This window comes from Eutrema salsugineum, unplaced genomic scaffold (genome assembly GCF_000478725.1).
Source record: "Eutrema salsugineum unplaced genomic scaffold, Eutsalg1_0 scaffold_19, whole genome shotgun sequence".
NCBI lineage: Eukaryota > Viridiplantae > Streptophyta > Magnoliopsida > Brassicales > Brassicaceae > Eutrema > Eutrema salsugineum.
The window spans coordinates 1,674,104-1,691,275 of NW_006256838.1; the positions used below are offsets into that span (position 1 = coordinate 1,674,104).

The 17,172-nt window shown below is 38.1% G+C and overlaps 6 protein-coding genes across 8 annotated transcripts; 2 read left to right on the plus strand and 4 right to left on the minus strand.

Moving 5' to 3' along the window:
- Nucleotides 1–388: 388 nt before the first annotated feature.
- LOC18020249 (60S ribosomal protein L11-1) lies at nt 389–1,846 on the minus strand. Its single transcript, XM_006402695.2, has 5 exons — nt 1,707–1,846; nt 1,510–1,617; nt 1,381–1,423; nt 859–1,054; nt 389–756 (listed from the first exon to the last, which is right to left on the minus strand). The coding sequence occupies exons 1-5, from the start codon at nt 1,707–1,709 to the stop codon at nt 558–560; spliced, it is 549 nt and encodes a 182-aa protein (XP_006402758.1). The 5' UTR covers nt 1,710–1,846; the 3' UTR covers nt 389–557.
- A 192-nt stretch (nt 1,847–2,038) lies between these two features.
- LOC18020250 (probable serine/threonine-protein kinase PBL7) lies at nt 2,039–4,424 on the minus strand. Its single transcript, XM_006402696.2, has 6 exons — nt 3,967–4,424; nt 3,492–3,730; nt 3,231–3,366; nt 2,756–3,014; nt 2,538–2,670; nt 2,039–2,453 (listed from the first exon to the last, which is right to left on the minus strand). Exons 1-6 carry the CDS (start codon nt 4,118–4,120, stop codon nt 2,172–2,174), a joined length of 1,203 nt encoding a protein of 400 aa, XP_006402759.1. The 5' UTR covers nt 4,121–4,424; the 3' UTR covers nt 2,039–2,171.
- Nucleotides 4,425–4,613: 189 nt separating this feature from the next.
- On the minus strand, nt 4,614–6,101 carry LOC18020251 (multiprotein-bridging factor 1b). Its single transcript, XM_006402697.2, has 4 exons — nt 5,887–6,101; nt 5,372–5,455; nt 5,002–5,084; nt 4,614–4,909 (listed from the first exon to the last, which is right to left on the minus strand). The coding sequence occupies exons 1-4, from the start codon at nt 6,026–6,028 to the stop codon at nt 4,790–4,792; spliced, it is 429 nt and encodes a 142-aa protein (XP_006402760.1). The 5' UTR covers nt 6,029–6,101; the 3' UTR covers nt 4,614–4,789.
- Nucleotides 6,102–7,259: 1,158 nt separating this feature from the next.
- Nucleotides 7,260–10,019, plus strand: LOC18020252 (plant cysteine oxidase 5). Of its 2 annotated transcripts, none has more exons than XM_006402698.2 (6): nt 7,260–7,455; nt 7,950–8,232; nt 8,445–8,590; nt 8,890–9,043; nt 9,147–9,350; nt 9,603–10,019. In XM_006402698.2, the coding sequence occupies exons 2-6, from the start codon at nt 8,130–8,132 to the stop codon at nt 9,722–9,724; spliced, it is 729 nt and encodes a 242-aa protein (XP_006402761.1). In that variant the 5' UTR covers nt 7,260–7,455; nt 7,950–8,129; the 3' UTR covers nt 9,725–10,019. The 2 variants fall into 2 exon arrangements, with proteins under 2 accessions (XP_006402761.1, XP_024012861.1); XM_024157093.1 differs by lacking the exon at nt 7,260–7,455 and adding an exon at nt 7,750–7,798.
- A 231-nt stretch (nt 10,020–10,250) lies between these two features.
- Nucleotides 10,251–11,713, minus strand: LOC18020253 (putative ribosome biogenesis protein C8F11.04). Its single transcript, XM_006402699.2, has one exon. It carries the CDS (start codon nt 11,668–11,670, stop codon nt 10,438–10,440), a length of 1,233 nt encoding a protein of 410 aa, XP_006402762.1. The 5' UTR covers nt 11,671–11,713; the 3' UTR covers nt 10,251–10,437.
- A 1,163-nt stretch (nt 11,714–12,876) lies between these two features.
- On the plus strand, nt 12,877–16,548 carry LOC18020254. 2 transcript variants are annotated; one of them, XM_006402700.2, is made up of 6 exons: nt 12,877–13,260; nt 13,475–13,593; nt 13,677–13,735; nt 13,844–15,403; nt 15,498–15,621; nt 15,817–16,548. In XM_006402700.2, exons 2-6 carry the CDS (start codon nt 13,485–13,487, stop codon nt 16,401–16,403), a joined length of 2,439 nt encoding a protein of 812 aa, XP_006402763.1. In that variant the 5' UTR covers nt 12,877–13,260; nt 13,475–13,484; the 3' UTR covers nt 16,404–16,548. The 2 variants fall into 2 exon arrangements, with proteins under 2 accessions (XP_006402763.1, XP_024012882.1); XM_024157114.1 differs by having other exon boundaries at nt 15,501–15,621.
- Nucleotides 16,549–17,172: the final 624 nt, after the last annotated feature.

The window sequence follows — 17,172 nt, forward strand, 5'->3', positions numbered from 1 at the left end:
ATTATACGAAAACCTTTTTCAACCTAGAATAAAACAGTATTAAAATAGATTCAAGATATATTTACTTCGATTATTATTTGCCAAAAAAAGAAGAAGCTAGAAACAAAACGAATTCAAAAATCATAGTGAACAACTCTATCCAACAGTAAACTCGAAAAAGACAATGACGTCAGAAAAGAAGAAGGGAAATGACGACAGAAAACCCGAAAAGAGAACGCAATGTGAATGTAGATTTTTCTATAAGAAACATTCCTTCGAGGTGTCGTCTTCGATAATTCGTGAGTTATGAGACTCTTGTTGTAAATAAACATTCTTCAGGGTTCACTTAATTAGACCTTAAGAATGCTAATTACCTACTCTCTGTCGGAGTAATTAACATCCATATATCTCAAGAGAAATTATATTTGTTGATGGCAATTATTGTAGATAGGCAATATATCTATAAAGAAAATTCAAATGTCTGAAGATCAGAGAAACAAAAACAAAACTGATAAAATACGTTTGAAACGGGAAAAAAAGAACAGATAATAAAATAGATCTCTGTTTGAGACATTTTTTTAGCCAGTAATGTTCTGAGACTTGTTGAGAATGACTCCTTCGTATTTCACTTGGAACCATTTCATGGCATCATCTTTCGTCACTCTGTGCTGGATTCCAACACGAGCCTTGCATCTTCTGCGACGTGCCACACGGTAACCCGGACGCTCAAGAACAACGTAGAAGTCCATACCGTAGATTCCGGTCGACGGGTCATACCTAAGATTTCGAATCAATCAAAACCCATTCAGTGATTGATTACACAAAGCCACCACTTTACATTGTTCGTTCTTTATCTGTGTTAGAAAGATTGAGACTTACTTGATACCCAAATCGATATGCTCTTGAATACCAAAACCGAAGCAACCAGTGTCGCTAAAGTTCCTTCTCAAGAGTTCGTATTCTTTAACTTTCAGTCCACTCTCCAGGAGTTGCATTGCCTTATCTCCCCTGACAGTCACGTAGCAAGCAATCTTCTCGTTACGCCTGATACCAAAAGAACGAACAGTGTATCGTGCTGCAAAACGGACACAAGCGTTTAAATTATGTCGGAAACAAAGTATTCTACCAGAGGCTGAGGATGATTATAAAGATTTTCCAAAACAATCGTTATTCAAAACAGAGACGACAATTGATGATAGCTACAGATTCCCACTACGATTATCTGAGAATCCAGGACAGTAACAACTAAAATCATATATATTTTGGAGAATGGCTAATCTTAGCCCAGAAAATAAGAGCTAGTAAGTAGTAATCTAAAAACACAGTTTTTTGTACTAATTTCTCATCCAAGAACTTGTTTACCATGATTTCCCAGATAATCAAACAATGAACTAAACTTACCCTTGGAGAAAACAGGAGTCTGGCCACTCAATTGTTCCAACACCTACAAATTGTCGACAAACTTACTCGTTTAAAAACTGAGTACTCACAGTAGGAAATGAAACCAGAGAAATGAAATAAAAAGAAAACCTTGGAGGCTCTGGTGAGACGATCTCCACTCTCACCGACGGAGATGTTGAGAACAAGCTTCTGCACTTTAATGTCCCTCATTGGGTTCGATAGCTTCTTCTCCGACGCCTGATTCAACCCAACAAAATTATCATCACTACTTTACTTCATATATCAAAATCGCAAAATGAACGAGTAAAAAAACAACGGCGACGGACCATTTGGGATTCGGGTTGCGATAAAACTCCGGCCGACGGGAAAGCACGAATCAACAGAGAAAACGGTGAAGCCGCAGCAAAAAATATATAAACCCTAGATCTAATAAAGCGTCTAGGGTTCTAAGCAAATGAACGAGTGCAAATGACGGCTTTACCCTCCTCCCTCCAACAAACACACGTTCCCCGCACGTGACGAATCTACGATTAATCTCGGTTAAATAAAATTTTGATTTCGGTTTAATCACCCGGTTTGAGTAGAATACAATAATAGTGAGGTTGGACTTGTGCCCAAGATAAGGCCATTAGATCATCAAATGTAAGAGATTTCTATGTATTTTAGATTAGAAAATTGTTTGATGATATATGTCCCATGATTGATCACTCAAAAGTGTTACATCAAACTATGTTTTAACAAATCCCGGAGTACATACAAACTAAAGAGCCTCACATTTTATTTTCTCTGATTTATTGAGAACCAACACTTGCTTTGCCCGGTGAGTTAGGAGAACGAGCCAAGCTAAAGCTACTAGAGCAGCCACTAAGCTTTGAAGCTGACCTACGGCTTCTCACTAATGGAACCAATGACTGCACCACATCTGCCATCAATGGTCTGTAATCAGCTTCTGCTTGAACACACATTGCTGCTATTGCTGCAACTTGAACAACCTCTTTCGTCGAGTACTGTCCTTCCAGTGTTGGATCCATTATGTCTACTACTTTGTCTCTGTCAGCCAATTGAGGCAAAGCCTGGAGAGAAGAGGCAAAAGAAGATATTACAGCAAAGAAAGAAACAATATATATGTTGAACTCGATTTGTGAAAGGAAGCGCACCCAAGATACAAGAACTCCTTCTCCATTAGCTCTCTTCATATCTACTGGAACCCTGCCGGTTAGTAACTCTAACAGGACAATTCCGTAGCTATAGACATCTGATTTTGTTGTCAAGTGACCGGTTAAAGCATACCTGTTGAAGAAAATGAAGAACATTAGTATTTAGAGCTCTTCAAACTATAACGGATGGAAGACCAATGATTGAGCGAAAAACATACTCAGGAGCAACATATCCTTGTGTGCCTAACACGCGGGTGGAAACGTGTCCACCAGCTTTATCTGATCCTACTTTAGCCAATCCGAAATCTGAAACTTTAGCGTGGAAGTTTCTGTCCAGAAGAATGTTGCTGCTCTTAAAGTCTCTGTGAATCACTGGAGGTGATACGTTTTCATGGAGATATTCCAAGCCTTTTGCAGCTTCCAGAGCTATTCTCATCCGAATTTCCCAATCTAATCTCGGTGGGACAGAACCAGATCCTATATCCCAACCAAAAGAAGAAAAAAAGAAGAAGACAAGGCTCTATATCAAATCCAACAAGAACTCAACACGGTATGTTCACCAACTTAGTAATTATTGTCAGACAAACTCAATACACTATCTAGGATTCATTGTTCACAATGCTATTACCCAGAGCAAATGTAGAGTAAGAAAAAGTATTCAGTTTCTAACATTACTGAAAAAAGGGAACTTACTGCTATTAGGATACAGGTGTTCTTGTAGACCGCCATTTGCCATGAACTCATACACAAGCAGTTTGTGATTATTGTCTGAGCAATAACCAAGAAGTGCCAACAAGTACGGAGAACGCAGACGGCTCAGTAACTCAACCTATCACAAATTGGTCAATCGTTTCAAGTCATCAAAACCTCTGCAAACAGCTAGCAAGATGTCCAGAAGCTTGAAAAAGCAAAGATCAACGAGCTAAACAAAAGTAAGGTTAAATTAAGAACAACCTCAATCTTGAATTCGTCTTCTCCTTGCTTTCCTGTATTATCCATAAACTTGATAGCAACTTTTCTCCCATCGTTAAGCACACCACGGTAAACCAATCCAAAGCCACCATGCCCAACCACATTAGACTTGCTAAACCCACCAGTTGCTGAATGCAGCTGCTTGAAATTGAAAATCTGCAGTCCGTTTTCAGTAACATCTTCTACAATTTGACAATCGCCTTTCTCCTCGCAATTAAATCCTAAATCGAAAGGTGAATCCAGAACGAATCCAATCAGGAAAGCATGAATTGAACCCTAATTTGAAATCATACTCCAAAAATTTCTATAAAAAAAATATCCGGATTTGCATTATTTAGTAACCAATTTCAGTATCCAGCTAAAGCAGAGGGCGAAAGAAAAGAAATGTATGTAAAGATAAGAAGAACATCGTTCTATTTACAGAAGGATAAGGAGCGAAATAGAGAAAGAAACTTACTCTTGCTAATTCTGTGACGCTTAGAAACTTTGTTACGAATATAGCAGTAGTAGCTGAAGGCGACGAACAAAGAAGAAAGAGCAAGACAAGCAAGAACGACAATTGCTACAAGTGCAGCACGCTCTTTCCTTTGGTACGCTTCATCTGTCTCCATTTTTTGTTTTGTTTCCCCTAAAGAAGAACGCTTTTTACCAGTATCCAGAAATGGAAAAGACGAGAAAATGTGGAAACCCTAGAAATTGTCACCCAGGAGGAGGAGGAGACGAAATTTGACACAGTAGAGGAATAACTTTAAAGCTTCGAGTTTTGTGAAATTAGTTATTGATTTTTGTGCTTGTGTGTAGTGTGAATGTCAGCTTCACTGACTCACTGTACTGCCTTGTTTCGTGGCGCGGAGAATAGTTGTTTTCACGCAAACTTTGCAAATTAGTCCCCTATAGTTTCCATTTGTACAACTAAGTTCCTGAGAATTATATGGAACGCAAACAAGGCCCAAAATTGGATATTATTCGGTCCAGAAAAACAAAAAAGTACAGAATTCAGGATTTTTTTCCGGTAGTTTATTTGGCTTGCTTTTCTTCAAATACGAGTTGAATCCAGATGTTCAATTCGGTTTCAGAATTTGTTTTTCGGTTGTGATATGATGATGATGCAAAGAGAACAACGGATTATTTATAGTGACAAAAGGTTCCAAATAGCTTTTCTGTTTTTCACACCATAAAAGATTCATTGCAGAACTCTACTATTAAACCAGGCATATATGCATAGATAGTTTCTCTAACCGGAGCACCCACGATTAATACCTTAACGAGCTTTCTTGTTATTACTTCTTTCCACGGAGTTTAGCTCCAAGTGCTCTCTCCAGCTTAGAAAGGATCTGCTGATTCGGAATCGCTTTCCCAGACTCGTATTCTTGAATCACTTGTGGCTTCTCGTTGATCAACTACAGAGGCAAAACATATATAAGTATAAATTCAGTTAACATACAATAGGAAACAAGATAGAGAAAGAGAGACAGAGTGAAGAGAAAAGTACTTGAGCGAGTTGGGACTGGGTTAGCTTCTTCTCCCCTCGCGCTTGCATGATGGCTTTCTTCAACTCAGTAGGCACACGTTCATCTGATTTTAGAACCATACACATGAAACAAGTTGTTAAAAATAACCAAGATACTAATCAATCTAACTGAGAAATGGGAAGCACGGTGATTTTTGGCAAACAATATATAAAGCTTCAGCTCTTGCCATCCACTCACCTATCTATGAATAAAGACTTCCTCTCACTAAACAGGAGAAAATATTAACAATCAAAGAAGACAGGCTCTAGGAATTGCCCTTATTGGAATGAGAGAAACAAGTTCACCCACTAGAATCAATGTGGTTCAAGAATAGAGAGGAAAGATACTCACGAGTTAGGTTCTCAGTGTCATCATCAAGCTTCTTTGTGTTCAAGGAGGTGCCGCTTGAAGCCGCCTTGTTGGTTCCAGCATTGACTAAATGCAGCAAATACAAAAGAGAGAAACCACATGTTAGATCACAACCATATCGAATACATGTGGAACAAGAAAGTTTCAGTAAAAGATATCAACGCAATATCCAAGCCCAGAAGTGAAAACAAAAATATCATCCTAATATCAACAAATATCAATTTGCAACATCAGACGAATCGTTAGTGCTGCAAACGGAATTGAAATCACAAGAAACGAAAATCTTAACACAAATACCTTCAAGGAAATAACAATAATCCAGTGGCGGCGAAGGCGAATATCCCTAATCATGGAAATTAAATACAACGGAACAAAACTCATCTAGATTCAATCGGAAAACCTAAGCTAAACCAGTGTAATCTTATCGCACAGCTTGAGATACAAAGGCGGATCAGACGATATCTAAGATAAACGGAGGTTGAAAAGAAGAAACGAACATTTTCTGACGGTCTCAATATCGGCGCCGCTTCGACGAGCGGCGTTGACAGTCTTCTCGTCGCGCTTGGCGGCTGAGTTGGGAGCTTTCTTACGGATCACCACCGGTTCCCAATCCTGAGTCATCGGTCCAACTCCTGCCATGGCTTTCTCTCGAGATTTTCTTCTTCGTGGATAAAAGGAAATGAAAGATAGAGACAAGATAAAATAGACCAAGCCGTGATCGTTTTTCCCTTTTATATTTCTGATATTTCATAGGGATAGTTTAGTAAATAGCCCAAACATTATGGGTCCCAGAGAAATAATTTAGTGACTTCCGAGCAACATATCATGCCGGAGGACTGATATACAAATAAAATATTAGAGCTGGTCGTATTTATTATTTTTAAATCTTTTTTTTTTTCACAATTCGGATTTAATTCGATTCTAAACTAATGAAGAAAAACAGATAAAGGAATGGGAAAATAAAAAAACATAAAAGTAAGGGACCAACGCAAAGTCAGATAAAATAGGCCGAGAAAACCCGTTTGGTAGGAGAAGAATCGTCGAATCCAAATAAAATGGACTGTATAGCTCTCTTTATCTTTATATCTCAGATTCAACTCCTGCCATTGTGGGCTTACGAGAGTCTTAAAGTCCACTAATCGTAACCATAAAAGAATGGACAAAAGAGAAAACAGCACTTATTGGTCTGTAGTCGAACATATTGTGGTACTTATTCAACACTATTAAAATCAAATCAGAATTTCGTGCTTTTAATGATTGTTTAACAGAAACAGGTTCAGCTTTTATACTACTAGTTAAATAGAGGAATTGTGGTACAAAAAATCAAGGCATTTTCATGCTAAATAGATGTCAAATATAGAAAAATTGATACATTTTAGAATAAAAATCTCTTCTTTCCTCATATTCCACCAACAATGAAAGTTGTACAAAGGATCTAAACAACCATCTTAAAGTTGAAAAGACACAAAAAAAAATCTCAAGTATGAAATCAATATTCAAAATTCAGATGATGAAAATATTTAAAAACTGTTTTTTACTGTTGAATTTCGAGTGACAAGAAAAAAAAGAATTTAGTTGAATCTTGAATTATGAAACTCCTACACAAACACAGATACATTTGTTACTCGTTTACCATAATTTTGAAAGTATTGAATAGTACGAGATTATGATTGATCTATTTTGCATATAGCAAATCCAGTCAATGCCATTAAAAGCTATCATTACAACTCGTAAGGGAATGTATCAACTTCTATTTGTAAGTTGTAACTGTTGACTAGCACCCAAAAAAAAAAGAAAGAAATGTAATTGTTGTGGCCTGGTCTTGTCTCCTCGTCCAAGAAGGCAGTGGAATTGATTCGAGCTAAAAAGCAGGGGTTCGAATTGACTGTTTCGAAAAGTGAGGGTGAAGAAAGTGAGCCTTGACGTTTTTTAATGACCTACAAAGCAAAAGAGACCCAAAAAGATCAAATTCTGATTCCTCCGACTAACCCATTTCCATCAGGATCGTTTTCCTCCGTTTCCTTCTTCCTCGCCGTTCTTCGGATTTTCACTCTTCTGCTCGAAAGGTCTCTTTCTCGTCTTTAATATATTGACACTGAAATTGAAATCGGAATTGAATTGTCTTCTTAATATGTCTCATACTTCTACTTTAACTGTTCCTCTTCTCCGTCTCGCTGAAACTTCTCCAAATCTTCCATTTCTCTCTGTGGTGTATGTTTTCTCTAACGGAGGTTTTATTTTCTCGTTGTAATATTCTCGATGAAATTCATTGCCTCATTGGGTACTTTAGAGTTCAATTCGGGTCGATTTAAGATTCAGTTAAAGCAATATAACTGACCTAAATTCTATTCCTGGCGATACTTTTTCTTCGTGTGTAGTGTGTTTTGAATTTCATGTGTAAAGAAAAAGGTTAATCAATCACTTGTTATAAAATTTTCATCAATTACACCACTTTGCTTTGCCAGAGAGCCAGAGCTCTGAATTTGTTAGTATCTGTTTTCAGATGTGTATATACTTTCTATATCAAGTCAAATTTGTTGTTTTTGTTCTCTTATCTCAGGGCAGTGCTTGAGAATCATTGAAGAAGGTGATCTCTGTTGCTTTTTGACACAACAGATCAGTAACTGGAAACAGACACTGTCCATTTTACCAACTCCAAACTTGATTAGAGCCGCTTTGCCGCAAATAGAGTAGCACAAGTTAGGAGCTCAAGAATTTGGAGTTGTCATCTCTTTGTATCATGCCGTATTTTATTCAGAGGCTTTTTAATACTTGCAAGGCATCTCTGTCGCCTAATGGACCTGTGTCTGAGGAGGCCTTAGACAAGGTTCGCACTGTGTTGGGTAGGACTACGTTTTTGAGTTTCTTCCATTCTTTTATCTCAGACTCTTAACTTGCTCCTTCACCTTCGTTAGCCACACTGTTTTCCTCATGAATTGCAGTGCTAATTTGGTTTTTTTTTTTTTTTGTCACTCTCTTATGTTGTTAGACTAGTGTTGTTTATTTGGTCTAGTACTTGCAAGCCGTACATGATACTTATAATTTTCCATTTCAGAGAAAATCAAGCCGTCTGATGTTGGGCTCGACCAGGAAGCTCAACTGGTGCGTAACTGGTCTGGTCCTGGGGATGAGCGTAATGGAACCCATCATTCTCTGCCAGCAATAAAATACCTTCATTTACATGAGTGTGACAGCTTCTCGGTGAGCAAACTCTTTTCTTTCAGATTGATTTTGAGTTTGCCTTAATCAATGTGTGCATAATTCGTGGCTATAAAATCTTGAGAGAATTCGTATATGCATAGAAATATATATTACGTAATAGTATTAAGTTAGAAATGCATCTGCTAGGCTTCTCATGTTGTAACCAGAACGAATAGTGATGATGAGGATTGTGAATTTTAAATCTCCCAACACTTGATGAAATTCCTCGTTTCAGCGGTCATTTGGTATGATTTCTTACTAATCTTGCCTGCTTATGCTTTGATCATTGTTTTTGTCAGATTGGAATTTTCTGCATGCCACCTTCGTCTATCATACCACTTCATAATCATCCAGGCATGACAGTGCTAAGCAAGCTCGTTTACGGTTCAATGCACGTCAAGTCATATGATTGGGCTGACCCTGAGCCATCTGAGCTAGACGATCCATTACAAGGTAATCTCGACTTGTAACCTGCCCAATGTAACTTCCGTGCCCTGCGAATAATTTCAATAACCCTTATCTGAGTAATCTAGTATTATTCCCATTTTATTCATAGCAAGACCCGCAAAGCTGGTCAAGGACACTGAAATGACGGCCCCTTGCGCAACAACCACACTATATCCAACAACCGGTGGCAACATTCATTGTTTCAAAGCCATTACTCATTGTGCAATCTTCGATATCTTATCTCCTCCATACTCTTCTACTCATGGAAGACACTGCAATTACTTCCGGAAATCCCCAATACGAGACTTACCTGGTAAAGAACTCAAACTTAACTAAGACACTACCTTATGACTTGAAAAAAGCTACTATTTTTCCTAGTGTTACTACTTTTGTAACATTGTTGAGGAATCATGAGTTAAACCAATAGGTTCTTGATTAAATAAGAGTCTAACCGCAGATTTCATGGCACACGCGCATTAGATCTATAGCCTACAATATTTGGTCCACGATTATCATTTGTTACTATGGCAATGTTATTGATGATGATGGTCTTCTGTGAAACTAGGTGAGATAGAAGTGATGAATGGAGAAGTGATCTCAAATGTGACATGGCTTGAAGAGTATCAACCTCCAGACAACTTTGTGATATGGAGAGTTCCGTACAGAGGCCCTGTGATTAGAAAATGATATATTAATAAAAAGGTGTAAGCATATAAGAAAAGAGCAGGAAGAGGAAGGAGCTTATCATCAGGAGAGAATAATTGGTAAACCACTCAGAGGCGTGCTGCTTTGTGGTCAAAAGATTCATACATATTTGTGACCCAATTGAGTTTCAACCTATTTCATTATACTATAAGATTGTTTACTACATACATCTTTACGTTTACTTTACTAGTTTAATAGTATAGTTATTTTTTTTGTTTACATAGACAATTGCTCACGAACGATGTCATAACTAGTTTTCATAATTTGTATTTCCATTGATCATTTGCCTTTCCTTGTTTTATGTTTGTATATATTAAAATCAACATAGCAACTTAAAGAAGTTCTTATCACTAAAAGTTTACCATGGGAGACCTTCTCGATGCTTTGTATCTAGAGGGTTAACTTTGTGCGGGCCACTTACTAAAAGACCAAAGATCAAGATCTTGCAAGTACATCATCACTCTCGTTGTGTATAACGAAGGTTATATAAGAAAATGAAATACTCAAAAACGGTAACAGTTGTATGATTCCTCCAAAAAACCATTAAACCACATTCACCAGTTCGATGTTTCAGAGAAGCAGTACAAGGTAACGTAATCAGAACTACGATAAAACATAAAATCAGACTCAAAATCACTCAATTCAAAAGAAAAGTAACACTCAAAAAGGTTATAACTCCTGGTCTTTCGAGTGCCTCAATTTCTAAGCACACTCTTCTTCCTCTTCGGTTTCAAACCACCACCAGACACTTCTTTTGTCTTTTTCGGCTTTAGCACATCCTTACTCTTCTCTTTCAGCTTCCCCTTGGCCGTTTTCTTCATCGGCTTCTCGCTCTCTGCAACCTCACTTATCTCCTTCTTCCTCTTCTTCTTCTTCTTCTTCTCCTTATCACCGGACTCGACAATCTCATTGTTAACCTCCACATCACCGATCTCATCTTCATCAAGCACCTCAGATACATTACTATCCATATACCTAACCTCATGAATCCTACCTTTCTTCTTCTTTCCCTTCACCGCAACACTCTTCTCACTACTCTCGCTACCATCAACAACAACAGCATCACTTTTACCTTTCTTCTTCACTTCCTTAACAACACTCTTCTCGGTATCAAAAGCATCGATTTTGAGCTTCAAGTCAGGCACGGACTGATATATAGGCAATGCTACACTCTCAGAAAGCTTCAAATGCAAAGACCTAACGTATTTCCACTTGTTAGGCAAGAACTCAACTACTCCGTTCAATGTCTCCATCACATTCTCAGCGATTTCTTCGCTTTCCATAGATAACTTCCCAACTTTGATGACACTACACGTCCCTGTCCTCATGAAGAACATAGCAGACCCACAAGCCTTCTCCATCTGCTCTTTCCAGTTCTTGTGCTTCAAATCTACAGGCACGGGAATCTTCTTCCTCGCGAAGAATTTCTTCCCGATCAACCTCGGAAGCAGAGGAATCACCCTCCGATCCGCGAAAAACATGTCGTACGAGTCGCAGAGTTTTCGCTTCGCTTCGAAAGGCCTGTAATCCGTCTTCAGCTTCGAGAGCTTAAGAACTTTAGTGACTGGAATGTTCTCAGATTTGATCTTCTTCATCGCATCATCCTTTGTGAGACCACTCTTAGGTCTGTCGTCGATAATGAGGCAGAGCTCAGGAGAATCTTCGGCAGGGTTGATAAGAGGATGAGGTAAAAGGACACGATAAGCATTCGTACGGCTCGTCTGTGGGATCTTCTTCAATGTTACGATTAGGTAGACGAATTCGTCTTGCTCGAGAAGCTGAGGCTTCTCCGTCTTTGATTTTTCGCTTCTCCATTTGAGCAGAGCGTTGACTGCGCCATCCACCGTCTTGGGACTCACTCTTGAAGTCTGCAAAGTGGGAACAAGTTGCTCTGGCTGCTGCGGCGGCGATACTGCGACGGTGGTCATTGAGAGAAGTGGAGAGGAAAGAAATTAGGGTTTAAGGAGAAGGAGGAAGACAGAAAGAAGAGGCTCTGGTTTAGGATTTATCACTCATCTGAAGAAGGAACTAATGGGCCTATCTTCTCTCGGCCCTTAAAAATATGTGGGCTAAACTTTCTTCCGGTATATTTTTGGATTTTTTTGTTATCGAAGATCTTTTTCAGGTTTTTTTTCAAATGTTGAATAATCAATCTCATAAAACTTCACCAACTATGATACACTGACGATTCCACTAATTTTTTCACCAAAATGTGATTATGCTATTATAACTAGAATATTGGCATAATCTACACAAACTTTTGAATGTAATAAACAAGAAGACAAGAGGAGCAGATATTACTGGTTCACCGCTCAAGTTCATGTAAGTTTGTGGCTTTGCCAGAATAACAGGTAGATTACCAACGAAACCTGATAAGACACAACACAAAATTTCAACATCGCATATAAAAAACCCTGAGTTTTTAGTAATCTAATTTGGTTTTTGTTTTCGTTTTAAGTGTATGTTTTGTTTGATATGAAAAGAGCACTATGTGTGGGTGAAAAAATTATTTATTAACAATGCGTGGAACATTAACTTTCAAGTGATTATAGAATGCTAGATAAGATAAGCAAATAAGCATACTACACAACATTCAAAGGGATTCAAATTATACGAAAGTGGAGCCCGGAAATCCATTGTGTTTCCCAAAATTAATTACAGTAATGTCCAATAAATCAAAAAGATTATCAGAATGGCATATATATCACTATATTACTGTTACATACGGCACTGTTTACTATAAAGTTGTTGGCTTGTTGCCTTTATTTTTTCTTCAACTGAAAATTGAAACGTTATGACCTTATTTAAATTGTGTTTCTTTGTCCCCTAACCAGTTCAAAATCTTTTATGTTTGAACTTTGAAACTAGAAAGTAGAAATTGAAACGTGTACATATTTAGCCGTGTAAACAATTCGACTTCATCGGATGCTATATGTATCAAAGCAAATGGGAGCCAAATACTGTAGTTAAAGACTTATAGTGTAAAAGATTTCCTTTTTGTATATAGAAAAAAGCGACACTTTTAATTTCCCAAAGGAGGGAGCTTTCAGTTTCCTTAATTCAAAACTCTCTCTGTCTTCTCTCTCTTCATCTAATCTTTGCAACGGCTCTCTCTGTCGTCATTTCAATTCAAACTCAGGTTATCTCTTTTTTAACATCTCTTGCTGCTTCTACACTTCTCTTAGCTCTCTACCTAAATCGCTTATCTCAAATGCCCAGATTCCCCAATCTCGAAACTATATGAACTTTCCTGATCTTGACCCATTTCGCCAAAATCCCAAATCCTGTATCTTGCTTTTCCTGATTTGATTCATCTCTCTCTGTGTTCATATTCACCCGTCGTTGTTGTTTGGAGAAACGTCGAGATTACACAGTGCGACTACGAGCGAGAGCGGTAAAGTGGAGATCCAATTAGGGCTAGATCTTACGACGACCCAATTGCTGAAATCGAAAATCTTCCACAATGGATGGATCCATAAGTAAAAGGCGAGGACTTTAGCTTCCGAAGAAACTGAGAGGTAAAAAAAAATTCATTCCTGATCTAACTTCCTTTGATCCTCTGTTATAATGAGCTCAGATTCTCTATCTCCTTTCAGCTAAAAATTGGGTGATTTATTATTAATTACTTCGCAAATTGTGGTCCCTTTCTTCGGTCTGATGTTAATTTGATGGGATCCAGTGTCTTGTAATTGCATTCCACCGAAATTGATTCAACTTTTGTTATCCACATAGGTGAAATAAAATGGAGATTGTTGAGAGAAAGCGACCTAGAGGAGCGTTTCTAAATCTGTTTGATTGGCCTGGAAAATCAAGGAAGAAGCTTTTCTCATCCAATATCTCCCAACTCTCTGGTATGTCTTCATACTTTTGTTTTCAATATATATACATTAGGCAAATGCAGTTTCGATAATCTAGAGTTACCTCTTTTAAACAGATGAATCAAAGCAAGCAAAAGAGAATGTTCAAAACCCCTCAATTACGCCGCATTCTGTTGTAAGCCTTTTGCTCTCAATACCATTTTCCATGTTTTATGCAATGTTTTCTGTTTTGTGTCAGTTTAGTGAAGAAAAGGAACTGATTGTATGTGATATGTTTTAACAGTTTGAGGTTGATCAGACTGTGAAGAACTCAACTTACAACCCGAGAAGTGACTCGAGCTGTTGTGCTTCCTCTGTAACTAGCGATGATGGAAATGTGGTTAGAGCACCGAGTGTGGTAGCGAGGCTCATGGGATTAGAAGGTTTACCTCTGCCAAACGTTATGGAACCACGGGTTAATCCTAATCTTGATCCATACTTTCTCAGATCTTCGCGCCAGGCAAACACTTGGGATGCTAATGCTGATCATCAGAGTGACTTTGATGGCGTTTCTTGGGATCATCTGGATTCAAGAACGAGTAAAGGGCCACGTAAGCGGATGATTGAGCGGTTTCAGACTGAAACTTTGCCTCCAAGATCTGCTAAACCGATCTCTGTCACTCACAATAAGCTCTTGTCTCCTATAAGGAATCCTGGATTTGTTCCATCTAGAAACCCTGCTTATGTAATGGAAGCTGCTTCGAGAATGATCGAGCAAAGTCCACGGATGATGGCAAGAACACGGGTGGTTTCATCATCTGATTCTTCTTCTCCAGTTCCATTGAGGATTAGAGATTTGAAAGGGAAACTAGAAGCTGCACAGAAAGCTTCAAATCCAAGCCTTCAAGTCTCTAATGATAATACTCGTAACAGTAAATACCTAAGAGGAGATCACAACGAGAAGAAAACTACAGCATTGGGGAAAAACAGTTGTGATGGGCTAAAGGGTGAAGTGAAGCCGCCTTCTTTCTCTGCGCAAGCAAAGGCCAGCAGTAATCAGAAGCAAGGCAGCTTAACAACGTCCTCAAGTGTAAACAAAAGGACATCTTCAGGCCAAAAGGAGAAAGCGGAAGCTAAGAACCGTGCAGTGAAAAGCCAGAATGGTCTCAAAGGATCTTCCTTGAGCGCGGGAAAGAATGTGCTTAAGCAGAACTACCAGAAGCAGAACTGCAGAGACCATCAGCAAAGCAGAAAAGTAATGAACAAAGTTGTAAACAAGGTCCTTGTGGAAAGTGGGTCTTCATCGAAGAGCCCAGGTTTTACTATGACATCGGCAGAAAAAGAAAAACCCACTTCTTTATCTATGTCTCGCAACAAGAAGAGTCTTCCTCGAAACAAAAAACCGCGGAATGGGGTGCAAGAACCGGGAATCTACGAAGACAAACGGATCAAAAGGGGTGAAAAGTCGATAAAATGTAACATTAGCATTGATGGTGACACGAGCACAAGTAAAGATGATCAGAAGGACATGGATGTAATTTCTTTCACTTTCTCATCTTCGATCAAAGGTTTATCATCTCACTCACAAGGAACCAAACAAGATGCAGACTCTGCTGTTAGGTTCAATGTGATAGGCGGTGATTCTTTAAATGCGCTTTTGGAGCAAAAGCTCAGGGAACTGACCTCGAAGATTGAATCTTCTAGTTCCAGCTTGATCCAAGGAGAGTCTTTGAGTTCCATTTCAAAAGAAGGAGCGAGCGGGATGATTTCATCGATATCAAAGAGTGACAAATCAATTCAAAACACTCTTGAGAGTGAATCTGTTTCTGACTGCACTTCATTCTATAACAACCAGACATTCCAGGTCAGTTTCCGATAAAAACAACTTCACTGATCTCTTATGTTGAAAGTTTTTCTGGCTTACCGGTCTCTGAGAATTTTTATTTTTTTCCTTAAAGAAGAAGAACATTATCCAAGGAGAAGAACATGAAGTTAGCAGCATCAGCACTCTTACAGATGCCACTGATTTTTCACTCTCCTATAGCAATGGTTACTCAGATTTCAGACACGATGGAGAATATGGTATGCCTTCGTCGATTTATGTCTTTCTTTCTTCCTTTCTATGTGGCTCACGTTGTAAATATTAGAAACCAAATAGTCCAACTTGACTTTCATAAAATCTCGGATCTTTAGGATGCAGGATGCAAATCTAATGTCTTTGTAGGGAATTGGTTGGATTATGCAGCTAAATACGCTTAGTGTTGCTGTTTTTTTCAGGCATGAAACAGAGTTCATCAGATCAAGAAGTCACTTTGGTTTCATCAAACGAGTCCCACCAAGCCTACGATGAAACTGATTCAGCAACACTTGATTGGGAGCTTGAGTACATAACGGAGATCCTAAACTCTGGCCAGCTCATGTTTCGAGACTTTGCTTTAGGAATGACCACTGAGGAATTATTATTACCCTCGAGCCTCTTTGATGAAATGGAACGCTCTCGAGGAGCTGCAACATCGATGAAGATGGAAAGAAAGACGCTTTTCGACTGTGTGAATCAATGCTTAGCGGTGAAATGCGAAAGGATGTTAACTGGAAGCTGCAAAGGGATGATGATGTCAGGTGGGATTTTGTTGGAACGTAGAGATTTGTTGGCTGAAGAATTGAACAGAGAAGTTAAAGGGTTGAAGAAGATGAGAGAGATGATGATCGACGAGCTTGTGGATCATGACATGAGCTGTTCCGAAGGGAGATGGATTGGTTACGAGAGAGAGATGTTTGAGGAAGGCATTGATATAGAAGGAGAGATAGTTTCTACGTTGGTTGATGATTTAGTTTGTGATCTTTTTCTCTCTTGCCGTTCTTAAACGGTCGTTTAGAAAGCTTCGGGTTCTGTTTCTTAGAAGCTTCAAATGACACGAGCACGAGCACGAGCACTTTGGTTTTTTTCCTTCTCGTTTTTGGCTTAAATTGTTTTGATGATACAAATTCCCCATTAATTGCCAAACAGAATCATTACCACTGATAAATTGTAGATCTTGTTCCTTCTTGTCGACGAAAAGATTACATCTTCAGTTTCACCTAGAGTGTCGTTATGACACTTTTTTACTTTTCAAAAAGAATGTCGTTTTAGAATTTTAATGTAAATTTTGACATAAAATATCATTTTTAACCTCAAAAATAAATTTAGAAAACTAGTTATAAATATAATTCTAAAAGTTATTTTCTACAAATTAATAAGGATATAAGAAATCTTTTATCTTACTTCTTAATTTGTTTGAAAAATGTCAAAACGACACTTTTTGTGAAACGGAGGAAGTATAATTTTATATATATATATATATATATATATTAAACCAAAAGGTTAACACCAACAAATAGCTTTAAAATATTAGTGTACATATAAAATATAGGTTAGTTTGGTAAGGTAATAGTTGAGTTTTGGTTCAAAGAAAAAAATATTTAATTGTATCATGTTTGATTTTATTTTATTTCATTAGTTAGTGATTATACTTGGGCCTTTGGCCAAACAAAAAACATTATTACCGGGGAAAAGGGAATAGATTCCATGATAATAATACTCCACGTGCAATTTTTTTTTGTTTTCTTATGTTATTTCCTTCCAAATCCTATTGA

Bases quoted from the DNA above. Each gene is read 5' to 3' on its own strand.
- LOC18020249 (XM_006402695.2), bottom strand. The intron at 1,424-1,509 runs GTTTTCTTTTTA...GACAATTTGTAG, and splicing joins GTCTCACCAGAGCCTCCAAG to GTGTTGGAACAATTGAGTGG. The intron at 757-858 runs GTAAGTCTCAAT...TCGAAATCTTAG, and splicing joins CATATCGATTTGGGTATCAA to GTATGACCCGTCGACCGGAA.
- LOC18020250 (XM_006402696.2), bottom strand. From the start codon at position 4,120: ATGGAGACAGATGAAGCGTACCAAAGGAAAGAGCGTGCTGCACTTGTA. The intron at 3,731-3,966 runs GTAAGTTTCTTT...CTTTCGATTTAG, and splicing joins GCGTCACAGAATTAGCAAGA to GATTTAATTGCGAGGAGAAA. The intron at 3,367-3,491 runs GTTGTTCTTAAT...AATTTGTGATAG, and splicing joins AAGACGAATTCAAGATTGAG to GTTGAGTTACTGAGCCGTCT.
- LOC18020251 (XM_006402697.2), bottom strand. From the start codon at position 6,028: ATGGCAGGAGTTGGACCGATGACTCAGGATTGGGAACCGGTGGTGATC. The intron at 5,456-5,886 runs GTTCGTTTCTTC...TGCTGCATTTAG, and splicing joins TATTGAGACCGTCAGAAAAT to TCAATGCTGGAACCAACAAG. The intron at 4,910-5,001 runs GTACTTTTCTCT...TTGCCTCTGTAG, and splicing joins CCCAGTCCCAACTCGCTCAA to TTGATCAACGAGAAGCCACA.
- LOC18020252 (XM_006402698.2), top strand. From the start codon at position 8,130: ATGCCGTATTTTATTCAGAGGCTTTTTAATACTTGCAAGGCATCTCTG. The intron at 8,233-8,444 runs GTAGGACTACGT...TTTCCATTTCAG, and splicing joins CAAGGTTCGCACTGTGTTGG to AGAAAATCAAGCCGTCTGAT. The intron at 8,591-8,889 runs GTGAGCAAACTC...TGTTTTTGTCAG, and splicing joins ATGAGTGTGACAGCTTCTCG to ATTGGAATTTTCTGCATGCC.
- LOC18020253 (XM_006402699.2), bottom strand. From the start codon at position 11,670: ATGACCACCGTCGCAGTATCGCCGCCGCAGCAGCCAGAGCAACTTGTT.
- LOC18020254 (XM_006402700.2), top strand. From the start codon at position 13,485: ATGGAGATTGTTGAGAGAAAGCGACCTAGAGGAGCGTTTCTAAATCTG. The intron at 15,404-15,497 runs GTCAGTTTCCGA...TTTTCCTTAAAG, and splicing joins ATAACAACCAGACATTCCAG to AAGAAGAACATTATCCAAGG. The intron at 15,622-15,816 runs GTATGCCTTCGT...TGTTTTTTTCAG, and splicing joins CAGACACGATGGAGAATATG to GCATGAAACAGAGTTCATCA.